Source organism: Vigna unguiculata, chromosome 6 (genome assembly GCF_037176805.1).
Source record: "Vigna unguiculata cultivar grain cowpea cultivar isolate G323 ecotype 2 chromosome 6, ASM3717680v1, whole genome shotgun sequence".
In the NCBI taxonomy this organism is placed as follows: domain Eukaryota; kingdom Viridiplantae; phylum Streptophyta; class Magnoliopsida; order Fabales; family Fabaceae; genus Vigna; species Vigna unguiculata.
The window spans coordinates 34,049,807-34,072,151 of NC_140797.1; the positions used below are offsets into that span (position 1 = coordinate 34,049,807).

The 22,345-nt window shown below is 29.1% G+C and overlaps 2 protein-coding genes across 2 annotated transcripts; both read right to left on the bottom strand.

The window, feature by feature from the left end:
* Window positions 1-5,651: 5,651 nt before the first annotated feature.
* LOC114188732 (serine acetyltransferase 1, chloroplastic-like) lies at window positions 5,652-7,220 on the bottom strand. The gene has a single exon (XM_028077361.2). It carries the CDS (start codon window positions 7,070-7,072, stop codon window positions 5,888-5,890), a length of 1,185 nt encoding a protein of 394 aa, XP_027933162.1. The 5' UTR covers window positions 7,073-7,220; the 3' UTR covers window positions 5,652-5,887.
* Window positions 7,221-14,122: 6,902 nt separating this feature from the next.
* Window positions 14,123-17,926, bottom strand: LOC114186709 (Ribosomal protein S10p/S20e family protein). The gene is made up of 3 exons (XM_028074682.2): window positions 17,601-17,926; window positions 16,907-16,966; window positions 14,123-14,617 (listed from the first exon to the last, which is right to left on the bottom strand). Exons 1-3 carry the CDS (start codon window positions 17,844-17,846, stop codon window positions 14,306-14,308), a joined length of 618 nt encoding a protein of 205 aa, XP_027930483.1. The 5' UTR covers window positions 17,847-17,926; the 3' UTR covers window positions 14,123-14,305.
* Window positions 17,927-22,345: the final 4,419 nt, after the last annotated feature.

The following is a 22,345-nucleotide window of genomic DNA, read 5'->3' on the forward strand; positions in this document are numbered from 1 at the left end:
TCAAAGTGATTTCACGCCCAAAATGAATCTCCCATTCTCACTGAAAAAACAAGCTATATAGTTTACATATTGAACAAGTTGAAATTTAAGTTCAATTGATTGATTTCACTTACTTTATGTGAAATCAGCTGATTGAATAATATTTCATTCGATCAAGTATGTTATTTGCAAAACTATAATACCAAGTTGTTTAATCTATTAAAAACTATTTTGACATATTGAATAGATACAACCAAACACTAAACTTCTATTTCTAAGTCAATACGTCTTCAAGTTCAGTCACATCTTCAAGCTTCAAAATGTAGCCAATTCAAACAATTGCTTCAAGCTTGAACAAATCATAAACTTTCATCAAATCTCAATCAAATATTCAATCCTTTATCAAATCTATATGTACCAAATCCATTTGTGCTAACAAAAGAGAAAAAGCTGTGAAAAAAAAAACTTGAAAGGAAACCTTCTTTTCTAGAAGAAGGTTGTTGTGTGTGATGGGTTTTTAACATGAAGCTTAAAAAAAGTTTCTACTTTTATGTTTAAAAGGAAAAACCTAACTTTTAAGGGCTGCCTAACAACAAAAAATTTTGCGCTTGAAAATTTGCTTACCCCGAAAGAAATGAGGGTAAAAGTCTATCATGTCTTCTCCTAGCTCGCGCATGACATCATCTGACTGACCGCTCCACCACACTTGTACCCAAGGTAGTTAAACTCAAAAATTTGCGTAAGTTCGTGGAAGTATCATAAACTCGTAGCAGTTTACTTTAGATAAAAAATATTTAAATATTTATAAATAATATAATAATGTATTATTATATGATATTATAAATATTCTTTTATGTATTTATTGAAATTTTATTATTATTATTATTAGTTGATCATATTATATATTTTTAAATATTTTTAACTAATATTTTTTATAATAATTTTAATTAATTATATATATCATATTTAATATAACATAAAAAGTGTCTAAAGTTTGACATCCAAAAGTCCAAAGACATTCGGCCCAATTGGCCAACAGAAACTTTACATGCGTGACTTCATCTTCATGACTTTTTCCTTTTACCGGTGTAGTAAGAAGGTTGGAAGAACAAACCACCTATGCAACTGCAAATGAACACAAGATGACGAGCAACACATTTGTAATGACAACGATAATAACGTTGGAACAGAGACTACGAGTAAAGAGAAGCTAATCACAAAGAAGGAGAATGCAATCACTAACACCACCGCGACAACAAATGTCACCTCAAGCGACCACCTATGAAGTGCGAACGTGACCATTAAAGACAACGACAATGACCAACAACCTGCAACTACGAAGAACACAAACACGAATCCTAACACGTGTAGAAAATGGGTCATTTTGGGTTTACAAAAAAAAACCCTCTTGACTCGCCAACTGGATTGTAGACTAGTGAGTTGAATTGAGTTCACGACGAGTCTACCGAGTTTGCTCCAAAAATGAGTTTGCTTCTAAGTCAACTCATTTAGGGTGAGTGAAAACATAAACTTGGACAAATAACGATTTAATTATTTAACTACTGAGTTTGAGAATCATGTCTCCAAACTCAAAAGCTTACCTCTATACTATTTGATATAGTGTTCAATGGTCTAAATTGGTTGCCTTTTCCCTCGATTGTCTGATCTCATATAACATTTGATGATACTTTATGTTGTCTTACTATCATTTCCTTCATATACAACTGAGTTAGCTTAGATGTAGACATCCTAAGATTCATTGACAGGAAGAGACACTATATAATGTTAGCAGAAAAAAGATATAGATATAAATAAAGTTGATTGAACTAACTAATTTTTATAATAAACAACATATGGTAAAATTTATTAAGAGAAAGGAGTATAAAGATTTTGGATTGAAACACCTTTGTCTTTCTTTGGAAAGAAACACAAAATAATTTACGTTCTTTCATTATACATGTTATGGAGGTTATTTCAATATACATGTTATGAAAGTTAAATAACTCACAATAATTAACAAGAATTTTTAAACCAACATAATATTACAGAGGTTTTGAAACTTTTGTTAAATGCTAGGGATACAAAGTTAGCTTTTTCTTTGGTTAGAAGAAACTCTGAGGAACAAAAGATGGTTTGTCTGGAAAAAATATAATCTGAACAAATTTACTTAGCGAAAATTTTAACTCTTGATAATATAAAACTAAACATCCCTAAAATATTTTTTTTAGTAAAATTATGTTAATATTTTCAACATATAAATCTTTTAAAGACAAATTTCTGTTTTAAAAAACATTTTTTATACTATTGTACAAACAAAGTGCACAACTTGAGATTATGAGTCTATGTTTCTTGAACGCCTTAAGCAAATGGCTCTGATTCATTAAGTTAATCTCATCTAACACATGTGGATAGTGACCAACATCCTTAACAATTTTGGACACTCCATTAGCAATTTTTTGACTTCAAATTGTACTTACCCAATAATATCTGAGGCATGTTTTGATTTTGGTTTTCCCATTCTCACACGGAATTCAACTCAACACGTTCACCTCAGGGCAAGTGGCCTTACCTTTGGACTTTTCTATACACGCTTTGTACCCTAACTCATCTACCATGTCCTTATCTGTTAAAAAAAATGAAAAAGTGCCATGAGGTTATTCCAAAATTAAAGTTATTAATAGTTCCGAATCATTTCTAATATTAATCATAGTATTATATTCTAAAAGACTTCTATTTTTTCATAATTTAACCTTAAGATATTTTCAAACATACTTATAATTTATAACAACTTTTGAAAACACCGGTTTATATTTGTTAGGGTGATATCATCAAATTACCAAATATAAATAAATATAAATCTCACTTTATTATTTATATTTTTATAGGATAGAATTTATTCTTTTAATGTACATTTTTTATCTTTACCTTTTAATACATAATTATTTTGTCAGTTTTATCTATAAGTAACATTTTTTTATAATTTAACTGTTTTTCATTTGACTATTTTTAGCATAAGATTTTTTAAACTAAATCTGTACCCCTTTTGATATACACATTTTTTTAATCTTACTCTCTTTAATAAGTAACAAATTTTCTAAACTAAAGTGGTTACTTTACCAATTTTAACATTTAAGTAGCTATCTTATTTTTAATTTTAACTATTTTTTATTTGACTTTTTTAACTTGATTCTTTTTTAAGCAAAAAATAAGTATCTATAATAAAGAAAATACCTAAAGTACATAAAAAAAACTTTATAATAAAATTGTAAAAATTATTTATATTTACTTTTATAACTATAATTTTATTATTTCCTCTTATAGTATAAAAAGAATGAAAACTAATGTGTTATCTTTCACTTAACACCAATTTTTTATTTTCAAATAAATGAAAGAGACATTATGTTTCTAAAGTGAGTGCTCTTATTCACTTACAACCAGTCATCACTAATTTGTGGAAAATATATGAAGAGGAAAAAAAATTGACTTGCAAATCGCTTTTGCAAAAAAGAATTGAAAGAATGACTTTTGTTTTTTCTGAAAATTCCCATCCACTGATAGAAACAAATAAAATCTTGGCTACTTTATAAGGAAAAGAGAAAGCCTTTCTTTTTGCTCTTCCTGCTTGTCCACAATAAAGATGATGTAACAATGGAATCAGGAACAGAGTGAAAAAAAAAAAAAAAAGAGAACAAAACACTTTTTTTATTATTATTTAACACGAAAAACATTAAATGATAAATGAATGAATAATGATGCAAGTATGAGGACAGTAAGTGTCAGTTATCTTTTAAATTTTATATAATACTTTTTCCAAAAAGTTATGGTACATATACAATACATTTTAATGATTTCATTATTGAGTACTTGAAACTCTTGTATTCATTTGTTGATTTGGTTATATTTATGAATTTTATATTTTAAAACATGGCATGCAAAAAAAATCTATTTTTAAAATAAAATATCCTTGAAGACTTTTTTCATTTAAATGGTTTTGTCAATGGGTCATTGAAAAGTCTTTATTACTGTAATTAGCATACTTTATATTCTACAATTATTTAGTGGGTTATCCAAATAAGTGGGTTTTTTTTAATCTAGAAGTTATTGTTTAACAAGTCATTGAAAAAAGTTGTTGTAACTAGTATATCATATTTTCAACCCTAAACTGTTTAATGTTAATGGATTTCAATCATTGAAAAGTCTTCAAAAAATTATATTTAGTCTCTCATAATATGTAAGATCTTAAATACCACACAATACTAATGAAAATATTTATACACTTATAATTGAAATATGCTAATGCATGAATAGACAGAAAGTGTTTGAGATGTTTTTAATTGGGAAGACCAAAGGGAAACTGGAAAAAATTGAGTTAAAATGATGAAACCTAAGTTAAAAGTTAAAATAAAATTACTAGCTTCACCAGAAATAAATAATCATCAAGAAAACAAAAGAAGACAAACTTGGAGTTATTTTTAAAATGGATTAATTTATAGATGCCACTACTTTTGTTTTTGACCAACTTGTTTATCACGCTGTTGAGCACAGCCACTACTCACTAAACTTTTCTAAATCCAAAGCATCATAGAATCTTTTCTAAATTCATGTAACCACTAATAAAAAGAAAGGTCATAATTAAGCTCTGAAAGAGTTACAGTGTTAATAATTCAATTATGGTCTTATTCTCCTTTTCATTATTCATTTTGTTGGCTACTGAATCTCATAACTTTAAAAATTGCGGCCAAGTTGGACTTTCTTTATTGCTGATTCCAGGAGTGATTGGTTTTTTCTGTATACAAAGTCCAAACCATAATGAACAAAATCTTGACTCTTATAATATTTTATGTTTTTGATGTTCCAAACCAGAACTAAAGACACTTTAGAACTCCAGTGTTTCTTCTTTAATATAGTTATCAACTCAACAGAAACAGTTTAGGAAGAAAAGTAGAAATAGAGACAGCTTGAGACAAGTTTAGATAAACAACTTGGTATGTGTTTGGATTGAGATTTCAACGACATCAAAAGTCCGTTTACACTTTTCAAAACGCAAAACAGAACAACACTATTGATTCTATGAAACAGTAACCTGACTAATTATGTACTCATTGACAAGTAGTTTTTCTCATAAACATTTGTTTACAAGTTCTTTTCATGTCTAAAGAGAAAGCAAGATTGAACTCTTTTACCTTAAATAGTGTTAGAATAAACTAAACATAGTTTATCACCATATCATAAACCCACTTCATTTTATATGTTCTCTGAAACACTTAAGTTGGGTAATGACAGAAACCCAAATAAACTCTTCCAAAAAATTTAGTTGAAAAATATAGATAATTCAACATATATCACATGCTGAACTAAAGGGAATCCCAAAAAAACTCATTGTATTATGCAGGGCAGGACAGAGTATTAAGGTACCATTAGCAAACTTTTCAAACAACAAAGCAGTCCAGATTTTTTACTGCATTTTCTCGGTTTGTCTTTTTTTTATTATTTTGAAGTTACATCAGAGTAACACAAAAAAAACTACCAGAAAATCCAAATTCAGAACAAAGTTCCATGCTGCTTTTTGTCTGGTATCGGTATTCACAGCAACAATTTGATATCTGACATTGCCAATCAATTGAATCCTCCAGCAGGATAAGCAGAGAGCAATGAGAGAGAGAACAGGAATGTAAAAACAAGCGAAATCCATATTCATAAATTTTACACAAAAGGGTTGGTGATCATGGAAACTTACAACAACAAAGCACTACATTTAACTATTTTTAGAACCTAACACAAGGATTAAAAGGACACCTGTTGTCAGCTGGAGAACTTGGATTCTCTCATGCACAACAACCAAGTCCCCTCAACCGTGGCAATTAAACCTAAGCATAACACTAAAACATGTCAGACAATTAAATAGCTCCTAGATAACATAATCAGACCACTCAGAGATGTATGAAGTGTGATCCATGGTAAAACTAGGCATCTTATCCAATTTAATAGGGTTGTCCTTCCCTCCAATCAACCTAGCAGGGTTTCCAACTGCAGTAGTCCTTGCTGGAACATCCTTCAACACCACAGAACCAGCACCAATCTTAGCCCCATCACCGATCTTAATATTTCCCAAAATACAAGTCCCTGCACCTATCAACACCCCATCACCAATCTTAGGGTGTCTATCGCCACTTGACTTACCAGTCCCTCCCAAAGTCACATTATGCAAAATTGAAACATTATTGCCAATAGTTGCAGTCTCCCCCACCACAAGCCCAGTGGCATGATCCAGCAAAATTCCACGTCCAATCTGTGCACCAGGGTGAATATCCACAGCAAAAACCTCAGACACCCTATTCTGAATCAACAGGGCCAGAACCTTCCTCCCTTGAAGCCACAATTTGTGAGCAATCCTGTGAGCCTGGCATGCAAGAAACCCTTTGAAATTTAACAAACAATGCACATAACTAATGCATGCAGGGTCTCTCTCTTTGACAGCAACTAAATCATCCTTCACAGCACATATGATGTCATCTCCACCATCACCGATCAAAACACCCAAGAAAAGTTCAAAAAGGGTGCTGCTTGGAAGGCTCAAACTGCTCAAATTGGTGGAGAGTTGGTTGGCCAAGGCACTCTCTAATGATTTGTGAGACAAAATGGAACTGAAATAGTAACTGGACAGAATAGGTTCCTGATCCACATCCGACCTGGCCTCCTCCTGAATCTTCAACCACAGATCAACAACCTCGAACTCAAGAACACCAACACCACCCTCCACACGTGTGTCCAAGTCCTCCACACGTGAGAAGGCCATCTCCCGATTCTTGCAAATGGGTAAGCAGGGGACGCGATCGGAGAAGGTGGGTCGGCAGAATTTGACGTAATTGAAAGAATGGTCATCGGAGGAATTGGGGGCGTTTGGCTTGCGAGAAAGAGGGGTTGGGGCGTCCACGCAAGTGGCCATGTGGAGGGAGAAGAGGTGAATTGCGTGCAAAGGTTGGAGCTTTAAGGGATGAAGGAAAATGGGTGTGAATTGGATTTGGGAGGGAGTGAGAGGGGAAGTCTTATATAATGGAGAAGTGAAAAAGCGCCCTAGAACCAGAACATTCATGGAAAATAGGAAAATTTTGAAGGAAAATTAATAATTAAAAAATAGGAGAAAGGGAAAATAAATTTTTCTTCTTGTTTGAGTGCTGCTTTGGTTGATGAAATATGAAAGATTGATGAGTGAATGACTGTGATTCGTGTTCGGAAAGGAAGGGCTGGTCCTGGTCTTAAGGAGGCCACATCTCACATAAATAAAGTTAATATACTTTTACACACTCCATTCCATTTATAAATTTATTATATATTTGTTTTTATGCTCCTTCCACCTATTGTTTCTTTAATGTAGTTTTATTTTTTATTAATAATTTTAAAAAAATTAATTCCATCACATTACTTTAAATGTTTTTAATTTATTTTTTCAAATATAATTTATTTCGTCAAAATTGATAATAATATGATTACTACAATACTATGTGATAAGTTGTTCATACCAAAATTTAAAATTTCATAAAAATACTAAACAAAAACAACTATCAGTAATTTATTCATGGAAGACAAACATGATCTTAAAATTGAGACTTTAGTAATTTAAAAAGAAAATAAATTAAAAAAGAAAAAAAAAAGGTATAAAGTGGGTAGTGCATGATCCCTTTGTCTTGGTGCCATCTCGTGAATTGCGTTTACGTGTTCGATGTGCAGCTTCACACCGAATAGTATAAGAGATGGAAATCGTGGATTCTTGTTTCATAGGAGACACATCTGTATTCATATCTCTTTGGATTTTGTGAATCCAATCAAGTTTTTTTACACATTCCAATAATAATATTTTTATTTCATATAATAACAGTTTTTAGTTTTATTTTAGAAAAATATTTATAACTTTCTTCAACTATTTTTTTATTGTAAACTTATGTATAATTAGAAATAATTAATATAAATATCATTTATATCTAGAAAAGAGACAGAAAAATTATTGAAGAGTTGACAGACAATTTTACAGAAATTTATATCTAGGTAATCATTTTTAATCAATTAAGAGGTTAAATAAAAATAGAAAAAAATAAAAGTTCTATACCATTTGGAATTTTATAAATGGTGAAGTTTCATAAAATGTGAGCTATGATAAAAAAAATTTGTAATTCACTTTATAAGATCAAGTTTACATTCAACTTTTAGTCTAGTTTATTATGAATTTAATTAAAACATTTTTAATATATATATATTAATATGTCGTTTTTAATTTCATTGGTTAACTTGAAAATCTTATACCGATAGAACAAGGTAATTGAGCTTTTTAGTCCTTATTTTTATCTAATTATTAAATATCTTCCCAATTTTTCGATTTGAAGGATATAATAGGGTAGGTTAAACATAATTTTAATATAAATGAAGATTTTAATTATAACGTGTTTTAAATTTTGAAATGGATAAATAAAAAGACATAAAGAACTAATATTAAAAAGAGATTAATTTTTCTTCGTTTTTAACAATTTTTTAACATAAATAATAAAATAACTATTTTTAAAATGATTAATTATATTTAAAAAAATCAATATATTTACTTTACATTAATTGAATGACCATATAATATCTTGTAAATACATTTTAAATCTTTTGTAATTATAATACTTTAATTTTAAGATATTATGAGATATAAAAGTTTTGTACATGCAAATAGAGCCAAATTATTCTAGCTGCAATATTTAAAATTGGAATAATAAAAATTTCTTTACTTTATCTGTATGACAACCACACTATTCAAATAAAATTTCTTCAGAAATACTTATAAAAAAATTAAAAATTAAAAATTTTATTTTTTTATAAACTAAAATCAACTACTTTATAATTTATTTTTTTAAAAAGCAAATAAACAAATTCTACGTACTTTAGTTTTTATAATTCAATAGCAAGTGTAAAAGAGTTCAATACTTTCAATATTTTTAACTAAATAAGTGACTAAAACATTTGAAAATAACATTGAGAATGACTTTTGGCATCACATAAAATAAAATAAAATAAAAAATATAATAATTAACAAATGAAATGAAAAGTGAGTTGTCAATAATAGCCGCCGTCGAAGTTCAATGATCCTTTGACTTTGTTATGTAATCCATTACGTCACAAATATTCTACTTTATGCACCTCCCTTTTCAAATACTTTTCTTTTCTTAAATTATTTTTTTATCTCCAAGTTTAAACAAATCAACAATCTCAATCATTCATCACTCAATTTTATATAAAAAAAATTAGGTTGAATTAAGTTAAATTTATTTACTTTATTAAATTCAATAACTCTTTGCATTATTGATTAGGATAGATTAAAATTTGTTCAATTGAATTATGAATTTTGAATTATTTTTGTTAGTATTTATAATTTTAAAACATTTTCTTTATTTTTTTTAAATACCACTTTTAAAAACAGATTGTATTATTTAGTATCTAAATGATTTAGTATTTAAAAAGATAAATATTTAGCGGATAAAAAAGTAAATAATAGTTATATTGTTATCATTTAATATTTTGGTCTCATGAGATTCTGTCTCTTATAGCATCATTTAATAAGTGGTAAATGATGGAAACAAATTTTACTAACAGAAAATAGCACAATCAATTTTAATTAATTAAATTGCTAAATTGCTAACATGGTCTAGTGTATTTAAAATAATGTCTTATTTCAGGTTTATAAACTTATAGTATTTTATTGGATTAAATATGTTTTTATCTATTTAACTTTTATCAAAATTAAAATTAGTTTTTTTTTTTTTAATTTTGGATTAATTTAGTTTGTCATCTCTAAAAGTATGTGGATTTAATTATTTTTATCAATTTTGATTAAGTTTATTTTATGTTTCACAGATTGCTAACATTGAAACATAAATATTTTAAATAGGATAAACAACTCAAATATTATCGTAAACATAAAACGTATTTGAAATATTAAATAAGCTTAACAAAATTTGGACTAAAAAATTCATACATTTACAAAATTTGTAAACTAAATTGAACCAAAGTTTCAAAGATAAATTAATTTCAACTTATCAAAAATATATTTAATCCTATTTTATTTTGTCGAGTTAAATAAATTGATTTATTTTATTTTTCTCCTATTTAAATTGGAACTATTTTCTTCTATCATTACAATACAGAACTTATAATGCAATAGTAATTTGTGTGCTATACTTTGAGTAAAATTTATAGCAGAGAATATCTGAAAATATTTGAAAACAAAGTGAGCATGCCTATGTTTTCTGCTAAAGCTTTGGAATTACCTACAATAAAGAAACAAAACATTTCCCTTAGATTCTCTGTCATTTGTTTTTATGCTTAGAGTGGACCAGTGCAGAGGTATATGCTTCTGAAATATGCCAAGTTTGAAATATTTCAACAACAAAAGAAAACTATAAAGTGAACCACAATGAAGAGCTCTTTAAAACGCATATTTTTTAAAGGATAGACACATATCAACTTTTCTTACAAGAATGAAACAAAACATTATCTCAAACAGTTACATTATAATAATAAAACCTGAACCACAATACACAGCACAGTGATTTCACATAAGATCATTGGTGAAACTTTAACAGAAGTGGAGGACCAAAATAATTTTTGAGAACAAAATTTTATAATCTCCAATTAGATTAAGTAGTATTTTTCAGCATGAAAAGAATCCGAATACAATGCTTTGAACACATTGCAATTGAGTAGTGCGAGAATATGTTTGCAAGCAAAAGTAGAGAAAGTATAGATCATTTATAGATGTAATTATTTGTTACTTGCTTTAAGAAAACACTCAAATCAGCAACTTTCTTTTAACCAAATTTATGTTTCATATTATGTTAAAGTACTTCTTTAATCGAGAAAGCTTGAACATCATATCCAAAAAAGATTTTTCTTTTTCTTTTTACTTTTTCGATAAATCTATAAATTACAATTTGAATATGACAAACTTTAAATAATAAATAATAATAAATCAAGAATCTAACTTACACATAAAAAAATGAAATAATAACATAACTTATATATAAGAAATTGGCATTACCTTCAATAAAAAAATATTTAAAACAATGAATTTATAAGTTTTTTTATATAGTGTTTAACTTTTTTATTTTTATTTAATGTAGGACTTAAACTTATATTTGTTTGTTAACAGATATTGTTGTAATATGTTTAATAATTTCACATTGTTGGAGATCCCTCCCACACCGACTAGAAATAGAACGAATTTATAGTATATATATGAGTGCAAATCTCACCTTACAAACCGATTTTGTGATAGTATTATAATTATGGTTAGAGTCTATCCTAACAAAATTTGATATTTGTTAGGTCTATTGTTCCATCCGTTATATATGTAAGTGCAAACCTTACTTTAAAAGCAAGACTTAAAAGACCATTTCTTTAACACAAATCACTAAAAGAATTGAAGTGAAAGACGACATTGAGATAAAATTGTTGTTAAATGGACTATTCCATCATATGCAACAATAGGTTCCATACATAAATCCTCCCTTTTTTTTGAAGGGAGAAGTGCAATTTAGCCATTTATGAGACAGGCCTAGGAAAAGATAAGACAAATTGAGAACTTGTTTATCACCATATCTCATATCTAGCCATGAAACTGTGTCTGAATTATTGAAGATGCTAATCTAGCAAGTTGCACACTCAAGAGAACATAGCAATTTGGTAGCCACACAATCCAACTTTTAGGATTTGGTTCACTCCCTATTCTGGACTAAATCTCTGCCTACCCTTTAAATGTTTTGCTAAATATGTCATATATGCCGTGATGTGATCCCAGACAACCATTCTCTTGTCAAAATTCTTATAATTGTGATTTGGTGTTTTTGGTTCTAATTTATGAAGCGGTTCCGTAGAATTACAAATAACTTATATATGCATAAGGATACGTGTAATAATGTATTATTCACCAATCAAATGATTCATACTTCATCATTGTTCCTCACAAATTTTATGCGAGAATCTGTTTAATTAATTCATTAACTAAATTGCAGTTTTACCAGGTATGAAATACGGCTGTGAACTTATCTGCTCAATACCCATTAGAACCATTACTAAATTCAACTGATTCCAACAGTGTTCGATTAGATTATGAGTTTTTATTCTTCTGTTGCTTAGAAATATCTATGTTAGAATAAATTACAAGATTGTCACGCTAGATTGATCATTCATAGTAGACAATGGTCCTTATTGGACCTTTTTTCTAAGAGTAGATGGAATAGAAGGCTTTTTTTTTCTATTTATATTTTTTAAGGGTGATAAAAAATTAAAATTCTTAATTTATCTATAATGGTTTAAATTCATATTATTTTAAATCTGTTTAAATAGGTTTATCTTAAATCCAAACCCATAGTTTTAGATATTGAGTTTGCTTCATTTAATTAGATTTGAATTTGATATAAATTAGATAAATGTTTGGATTTTGAAAATTCAAAATCAATGTGTGTTTAGATCATTTCAATTTATAAAATATTAGGTTGAATCATACTTACTAGGCTTAATTAAGTAAAGTCAAGTTAGATCCAAGTTTTGCAAAATTAGATTAATTAACAAAAAGAAACTATAATCAGTCCATATTAAAGTCAAGTCAAATAAAATTAGATTCAAATTAAATTAGATCAAGACAAATTTATTTGGGTTAAATCCAAGTTAAGCTAGATTAACTCAGACTTAGAAAACACTCTTAACAAGATCTAATCTAAGCCGAGTCAAAATCTTTAACAAGATCTAATCTAAGCCGAGTCAAAATCTTGTAAAAAATAAAGAAGAAGTTAAGTTTGATCAAATCTTAATAATGACGGTCAAGGTAGATTGAACCATGTCAATCTGATTTGAGCTGAATTAACTAATTTTTTATTTTGTGTTTCCTTTATATTGTAATGTATGAATCTACAATGTGATTTAGTAATTTGAATTACAGCCACACTTAGCTCTGTATGATAGTGTGATCGTATCACCATTTTTGCCTATTGTAAGAACAATGATGCAAGTAGTAAGCCAACATATAGTAAAGGTATAAAAAGAAATATTGAATTGTTATGAATGTTGTTAACAAGCATAAAACCAAACTATGAACTGGATGTTTGACTTGGTCAATCCACAAGTTCTTTTGAAAATGATGTTCTCCACAAGATCCATGTTCAAATGTGCATTATCAGAAGGACAAAAATAAAAGAAGCGAGAGGGATATGATTGGTACGGTTGACATTGGTTCCACACTTCCACAAGCAACTAAAGAATAATTGAGCAAGTACAAAAAAAAAAGAGAGTAAGAAAACTAAAGGATAAAGCAAACTAAATAAATAAATGAATAAATATCCGCAAAGCACTTTTCATATTGTATTATATGCAAATATCCCAAAGCACTTTCGTTAGCTACTAGATTTTCAAGTGGACGTGGACCAATTCCACATAATTAAATATGGATTCAACTTGAACATATAAAAATGGTTGAGCCATATATGCCAACTTCCTAGTTAACAACAATCTGCAAGTTCCCTCCACAATGAACAAAAGAAACTGATGCTACTGAGTTCAAATGTGTTCAGAACTGACACTATTTTCAGTGCATACAGCATGAAAGGTTAAAACACTTCTGACACTGCAATGAATATACATTAAAAATAACGTCAGATAGAGCTGCAACTTCATAACTGAGAACATTTTCAGTGTATGATTCTTATTTCTTCAATTTAAGGTGATAGTATGATCTTTACTGGTTTTAAACATATTTGGCAATATGTAAAGGAGGAGAGGAACAAAAACATTTGAACAGTAAACAGTAACACCCTTTTGTTATTTTTCACCATTTATTTGAACTATATGAAATAAAATGAAAACAAAGAAACATTTGCTTAATTATTTGTGAAAATAGTTAACAAGAAAAGGGTCTCTCGAATCAATCACACCCTCAACAATTCCGTCCCTTGATTAAAACCTACAAGAACGACATCTTATTCAACTTTGAAATCAATCAAAAGAAAAATTCTTATGCATAACTAAACAGGAAAAATAAAACATTGTGCCGTGACATATCAGAATTACATAACATTGAAAATGATATACACATATCTGTGCAATAACAGAAACTCAGGGATAGACTAAATGAAAACCTTGTTGAAGACAGAAGGTGAAGCAAACAAAGGGATATTTTGCATCGTCCACACAAGTAAAGTTCAGGCAGCGAAATACATGATATCTACTAATGTACTTGGCTATTGATAACAAGTTTAACTTCCCTCAAATTCAAGATAGTTAGCAACCTAAGAAGATAATATCTCTAGAGCTTGACCTCAACATCAACACCAGCAGGAAGATCTAGTTGCATAAGAGAATCTATTGTTTGAGCAGTAGGATACAGAATATCAATGAGACGCTGGTGAGTTCTGATCTCGAAATGGAACCGAGCATCCTTGTGTACGTGAGGGGATTTAAGAACACAGTAGACTCGCCTCTTGGTTGGCAATGGCACGGGTCCCATCGTTTTTGCATTGGTAGTCCTTGCTGCATCTAATATCTGCTTGCAGGAATCCTCTATCAAAGGCACCCAGTAAGATCTAAGCTTGATTCTGATCTTCTGCTTCGGCGCCATCTAAGAATAGGAACAAGAAAATATTATCCGAGGATTTAATTTTATGACAGTACATCAAAAAAGAAAGACATCTCATGAAATGTTTATTATAATTTCTGGTTAGAGTAAAGAAAAACAAATCAATGGTTTAATACTCAAAATCTCATACCATTGAGTTACTTTTGGACCTTTCAACTGAACTTACAGATAACTTCACAAAGGAACTTATGAAAAATAAGCTAACAGCACGCTTAGTTCAACATTAATTCAAAGCCCCAAATAGTAGAATTGCCATACAAAACCCCTCTCATCCATGAAGAACTAGAAAATATAAATAATCTAACTGTTAATAGCAGCCTATGCTACATTACTTACCTCAAAAAATAAAAATGAAAAAATAGGTTTTTACTACATGAAAAGTGTAGTACAGAAAGAATTAAACTATTTATAAACTATGGAAGATTTCTAAATACATCCTTAAGAACAGTGATTAGAGAATATTAGTTTCCAATGCAGCGACCATCTAATTCCATAATGCTCAACTATAAATATTATCAAAGTGATCAGTATACAGTAAAGAATCACAGTATGTTTCACGATGTTAAAATGCAGTTAGACATGCTGAGTGAGAGCTTAATTTTTTTTTATTGTAAAAATTCATGATTATAATATCATGAAATAAGAAATCATAATACCTAATTTTGACAACTAAAACAGTTGAAAACAGATAGTTGATAAGAGTCATTTTGATGGGAACTGAATTTACTATGGACACAAATAGAGAATTTACTCAGGGAACAGCGCTCAGATTAGAACAACAGGTACAAAGTATAGGAATTAAGAATGACAACCAATGAGAGGAAATTTCTCAACACTGGCAACAGCCATCCCAAAATTACCCCAAATGATTGCCAACCTCACTCATTTACTTCATTCTGTATATATATTCCACACAGCCTCTAACATAATTCTTTCCACATTAGCTGCTAACAATACAAATTTTTAATAGCCAATGTAAGACCTCTTTTTCCATTATCCATATAGGAGTTCCTAACAGGTTCTAATGCTGCCTTTACCTTTCTCTACATTCAACAACCAACTGTCCAACAAAACAAACTACAACAAATTTGTAGAGAACATCCGGTATGTGACAAACAAGATATGAGACACCACGTTTAGCCAAATTCTTCATGAAGGAAACATTTGCACCACTTGGACAACTTCCTAGGGCTGTAGTCTAAGGACATTAATGTCAGATTACATCTTAAAACCAGCAGACATAAAAGGAAGTTGCCTAACATATATACTAATTGCAACCCGTTGAGATAGGCAAATGGAACTTCTCAATAGTTACCAGGCCCTCTCTGAATTTGATTGCCATTTTTTACAAGCTAAAATCATTGGGGCCTCTATATCATGCAGAGCTAGGCCCACTTTTGATGAATTAGGGGTGAGGATACAACACTAATAGGCCATCACGCATCATGGAATACGAAATGGCTTCATATAGAATGATATATACAACACTAATATTCATCAACATACCCGTCAAAGAATGAACTATACAGAGAATACTTGGTTTTTGAAACGCAAATAGTAACTTTTTCTCAGTTTAGAACGTACACATTCACCGACACTTAAAATGCCAGAACCCTGCATACATCACTACGGACAAGTAAATTGTAATGGTACTAGAGCACAAAAGCCAAAAATTCATAATTGAAACTCAATAGTGTTGATTCTTTATGAGTTCCCGCAAACTAATAGTTCATCCTACATGTACTACTCTACATTGTTTGTGGATATAAAATGTGTTAAAGATCTCACATCGACTAATATTATGACTAAATCATGACATATAAGTGAGTGCAAATCTTATCTAATAAGTTAGTATTTTGAGATTAAGTTAAATTTAAAATCCATTATCTAGAAATTTCTACCTCTACAGTTTTCAGTTTCAAAGCAATAAGTGATTCATCACATGATATAAATTGCTAGGTTGCTGAATTGAATCAAACTATGCAATTCAAATTATGGAAAGTGCAATCATGTGATTTTAATAAACTTTCAAATATATTCATGAAACATACTAACTGGCTACCATCAAATACAACTCATTTAACCTCTTACCTGATTTACCAAACACTATTCACAAATTAAAATGTTCAATCATTTCTTATTATGATTCTTCAACGATTTTTACTGGATAAATTCACTTGAAATTTGAGCATCGCATGTACAAGATAGAACAAAACCCGAAATGAAACAAATATTAAATAGCAACTGGAAATGAGGAAATGATCAACATACTGCATCTGCATCAGCGCCAATGCTAATTGCCGAAGTGCTCGGAGTCCCCAAGTCACCAACCTAAAACGCCAAAATATTGCATTAACAAGGATACCAACTGTACCATGGCCATCTAACATCTAAACCCCTCCACTTCACTAATGAGCTCAAAACATAACATTAATGATATGTTTGGATGGGAGGAAAGACATTACAGCAGAAATGAAACAGATAACAATGAAGTTTCCTTTGTTCAGTTAAAGGGAAAGTGGAAATCAAGGGGAGAACAATAATCAACTTGAACAAACAAATATTCATTTTTTTTTCCCCACCGATTTTTTCTTCAATTTAAATTTCAAACTTTCCTCCCTCTTTTTCCTTCCGCAATACTCAACATGTGTAAGGAAAACTACTACACAAGCTAAACCATAGTAACATTAAAGCCAGTGCCATTATACTTCCTAAATCTCCAAAAAAACAAGTTATGACATTGCGAAAGACAAAAACAATAACATTGTCGTAATTTACATTATTCATTTCATCTTATCTCCCCAAATCTTACACTATCAACAAATACAATGAGCATTGCTTAACAGATAAATAACACACATGCTGAATTAGTACATTCTAGAAACACAATTAATGAAGCAATTGGAAAATTCATAGTAATGCATCATCACCCAATGAAGAAATACCAAACCACACACCCACAAACCTGATAAGTGGTGGGTTCAGAGTCATCATCAAGGGTTTCTGGAGGTGGGTCCAAGGGATCAGGGGAAGAGTCCAACACTTCCGGAGCAACATGAACCACAGTTGATGAGTGCAGAGGTTTGGGGCATGTGACTCTCAAGGAGTTACCCGAGAAAAGGCACAAAGATGGAGACTTTAGCTTCGAAGATAGAGAGGGGGAAGAATTGGAGAGAGAAAGAGGAGTAACAGAGAGAGAAGAAACCGCCATTGAAGCTCTTCAACAATTCTATCTCACTCTGAATGAACGAACTAGTATCTAGCTCTATGGAAGGTTGTGTTCCGACACTTCTCATAGAATTATCCACAATTTATTTTCTTTTCTGATTTTTTAGATTATGGATCACAGCCCGAAAGCCCATCCAATAGGGCTTCGGCCATTTCTTCCTGCACCTTCATAGTTTCTTCCTACACCACCATATATTTATAAAATTCGAATTTTATCTTTCTAAAGTACAGATTATACAATCTTGAATAGATTTTTTTGTCAAGATATTTTTATTTTATATTTTGTATTATATAAACCAAAATGTATATTTTTATTTTTCATATTGGATAGTATAATTTGGATATAAATTTATATTCTAGGTAGAGAAAGAAAATGAGATGATGGGAAGGTGGAGGAAAAAGATGAGGACAAATTTGTCCTTTCACATTACTTATGCAGGTGCAGGAAGAAAGTATGAAGGTGCAGGAAAAAATACCCTATGGCTTTCTATACAACCTTTTACGAACATGGCCCAAATATGTTTCTTCATTTACAAGTTTTAAATACAAAAGAAATAATTAATTGAAGTAGGAAAAGCACTATTAATGCATATTTCGAACATATATATGAATGCATGATTTTTGTCAAACCAGTTCTATTTATTTTATTTAACTTCGATCTTGGAATGCTCATTTTAAAATGAAAGAGTTTGACTACAGAATTTTATAGGATGCTAAATGTTGAATAGAATTGAAAAAATCAAGCTAGTGTAAAAAATCTACCTACTAGCATCAAACAAAGGCTTAAATAATATTTAAATTTCTTATAAATTAATATAATATTTGTAAAACTCATCTCCTTCTTCACAAAGTTATTACTACCAAAACTTACTTTCTTCTATGTTCTAACCTCCTTTCTTTCCCTTTTCCTTCCTCTTCGGTATCTCAAAATTTTCTCTCATTCTTCTTTACCCAGGAGTTGTACTCAATCAAAAGGAGAAGCTCCTAAACTCCTAGCTACTCAGTCCCATTCAGAGGTAATTGACGGTTCCTTTTTTTCCCTTGCTATTTTGGTTCACACATATAAGAATTTTTTTTTCCCATGTGCTCTTTTAAGTCTCTTGAAGAATTTTCTTTTAAGTGTGATTCCAAAGAACAGAATGAGTCTCTAATCCATGCTCTTTGTGTGTTCTAGAAGTCTCCTATGGGTTTTTGATGTTAGAGCTTTCTGGGAGAGGGGAAATCTTTGTTGTGCACCACAAGGTAAAGGTAACTAGGTTTTGTTGAAAATTTGAAATGAACCGCCTATCTTGGTCATTAGTTGTGTTTTGATGTGTTGAATCGATGAGTTCATGTGAATTGTGGTGGTTTGTGTTTTTTGGTTTTGTGTGTTGAGAATAGGTGAAAATTTGCTATTTTAGCTTAAGCGAGAGCTTTTGTTGCTTAAGCGAGAATTTCTAGCTTAAGTGAGAAAGCCACTGGAACTCTTTTTGTTTCTGTTTAATTTTAGCTTGCACGAGAATCTTTAGCTTAAGCGAGAGCCTTGTCGCTCAAGCAATAATTTCTAGCTTAGGCGACAAAGTCACTGAAACTCTTTTTACTTGTGTTTAATTTTAGCTTAAGTAAGAATCTTTAGCTTAAGTGAGAGTCCTATCGCTCGAGCTAGAATTTCTAGCTGAAGCGAGAATGCTTCAGAGTTTTAATTCCCTATTTTTAACCTGTGATTTTTTCAGTTAATTTTAAAAACATGTATGCATGAATGATGTTGGTATTTTGAGAGTTGACTTGGTATGTTGTTGCAAAATATGTGATTGTTTTATTTCTGGAATTTGAGATGAAATTAATGATATGTGAATATGAAAATATGATTGAGGATGTATATGAATGTGAAAGTATTGTTGTGAAACTGTGATGATAATGAGTTTATGAATATGTATATACAAGCATTGTATGTGTTTGACGTAATTTCATCGGTCTCGTGGGAAGATTTTATGGTGGTGTTATTTTAGTGTATGCATTGAACTATGAATTCAAGTAAGGTGACATCTTGAAACTCTAATGATCATTCACACTCAAATAAAATAGAATGGTTCATGCGGTGAGAGTAGGAGAAGGTCCTAGTTTAAGGCAAGATAATGGTCTTAGATGATCATGGATTAATCTTGTGTGTGGTAGGATGAAATTCATTGACAGTGGCTTTGTAGAACGGTAGAGGTCACCACAAGTGCAAGTTCAATGATTTCGATTTCAAATGCATCTATTCGGATAATTGAGTTTAGTGTGAATTGTCTGTATGCAATTATGTGAATTATGGAAATTTGTTTATGAGTGACTTATAATTGATATGTTTTAATTGTCTTATGATAACTCTTTTGTATACTAGCTTACCATTGCATTTTGTGTGGTCTTGTATTTTTTTCTTCTTTTGTGATGATCACCATTTTGAGTGGGAGTAGATGAAGATGTAGGTTTATAGACAATTTTGAGAGATGAGAAGTCCATAATTAGAGTTGTGAGATTGCACTAGATGTATAAGTGGTTAGTATGTTCAATATAGGAATACATTTAAAGGTTTGGTGTTGTTATATAAATGATATATTTTTATAGTATGAACCCTTAAAGAATTGTATTAATATATTTTTTATTTTGTTAATCTGTCTTTAAATATTATTATGAAATGTCTTATTTTATTAGTTTTATACTACGTACTAAAGATGAAATGTTACAATATTAATTAAGTTATTATTAAAAAAAAATATGTTAAGTATTAAAAATTTTATATTTTTAAATATTTGTGGTTTGATTTTGGCGGTTGCACTATCATATTGTTTATGTATTTTTCCTATCAAAAATAAAACTGATAGAATTAAATTAAAATTTTCTTTATAAATTTAAATATTTTTAATTAATTTTTGTAAATATTGTGAAGAACATACATTTTGAGAGAAGAGGAGTCAACCTAAATTTATCATTGGTTTGTTTGAGATCTTGAAAAGAATAATAAATAATATATTTGGAAAATCTGAAAATACTTTTGAATTTTTGTGAATCCTTGGATTAGATAATTATAATTTTCTTTTTTAGGGATTTGTAAGGATTTTTATTGATAATCAAGGTAAATACAAATATTTGAATCTTCTGACTGTGTATAAATACATTTTTATTTTAAGGTAAAATTTTAAAACGGTAGTTATTTTAAGGAAAATTATCTTTTGACAATTTGTTTTTATAAACTTGACAAAAATTTTATAACTGGGATTAGAATAGATTAATTTTTTTTATCTTTTAACTAAAATAAAAAAATAAAATGGTAACTTTTTATTTAAAAAGGTAGTTTGTTAAACTTTATAAAAAATAACTTCGTTAAACTATCGTATTCCCGTATATGTTAAGGTTATTAGAAATGAGTTTGATGGTATATCGTTTATGTTATACTTTTATTTTTTATTTATAACTATTGAATTGATAACATGTTTAGCTATAAAAAGGGTTTTATTCAAAATATATTTTCATCAGATAAATCATTAATATGCATGCAACTTCAAATCATAGTTAAGGTATCGTATTTTTTAATTTAAAATATGTCATTTTTTTTATTTTTTTATCTTTTTAAAAATTTAAAATTTAAAACTCAAGGAATATTATATTTACCAAAGAAATATTTTTCCAATTACAATTTTATTGTGAATTTAATTAAATTTTAAAATTTTAATTTTGGATAGGATTTTGTTCTTAAATTTAATCAAAACTAAATCAGATCATGAAAAAAATCATAAAAAAGAAAAATGAAGAGAGATAATGTTTATGTATATACACACTTATCCATAAAAAGAAGTACGTGGATTTTAAAAAGAGAATCTCCTTTAATTCTCCTATTTTTACAAAATCATGAATAAAATAGATTATAGTCAACCAAAATTTTAAATGAATAATTTGGAAAAATGTAATAGTGGAGGATAATGCAAATATGCACTAATGTTTACAATTCCATATAATTAATAAATTAATTAAAATATAAATAAATATTGTGGAAGTTAATAATTAAAAAAAAAACTTAAGTAAGATTTTCAAACAAATAAGTTTGTGTAGAGTTTAAGACCCTAAAATATTATAATAATTAAGAAATATATATTCAAGGTTTTATTACTTTTTTTTATTTAAAGAAAATATGATTTACAAATTATTTAAAAAATTTATTTTAATTCTCCTATTTATTTTAAATATGAATGATAGTATGTTAATAGGTGATAATAGTGTAATGTTATTAAGTTAATATATAAAATAAATTTATATTTATTAAAAATAAAGTGAAATGAATAGAGAAATTAATTGTTGATGAATAAAAAAAAGAAAAAAAGATAAACAGTTTTATAAAAAATAGATAAAAATAACCGTTAATTTTAAAAAATTTAATAAATAATTATATTATTAAAGGTATAATTGATATTATGAAATGTGAATACAAAAGAGAAAATTTCTTCGTATATTCTTCGTATGTTGTTA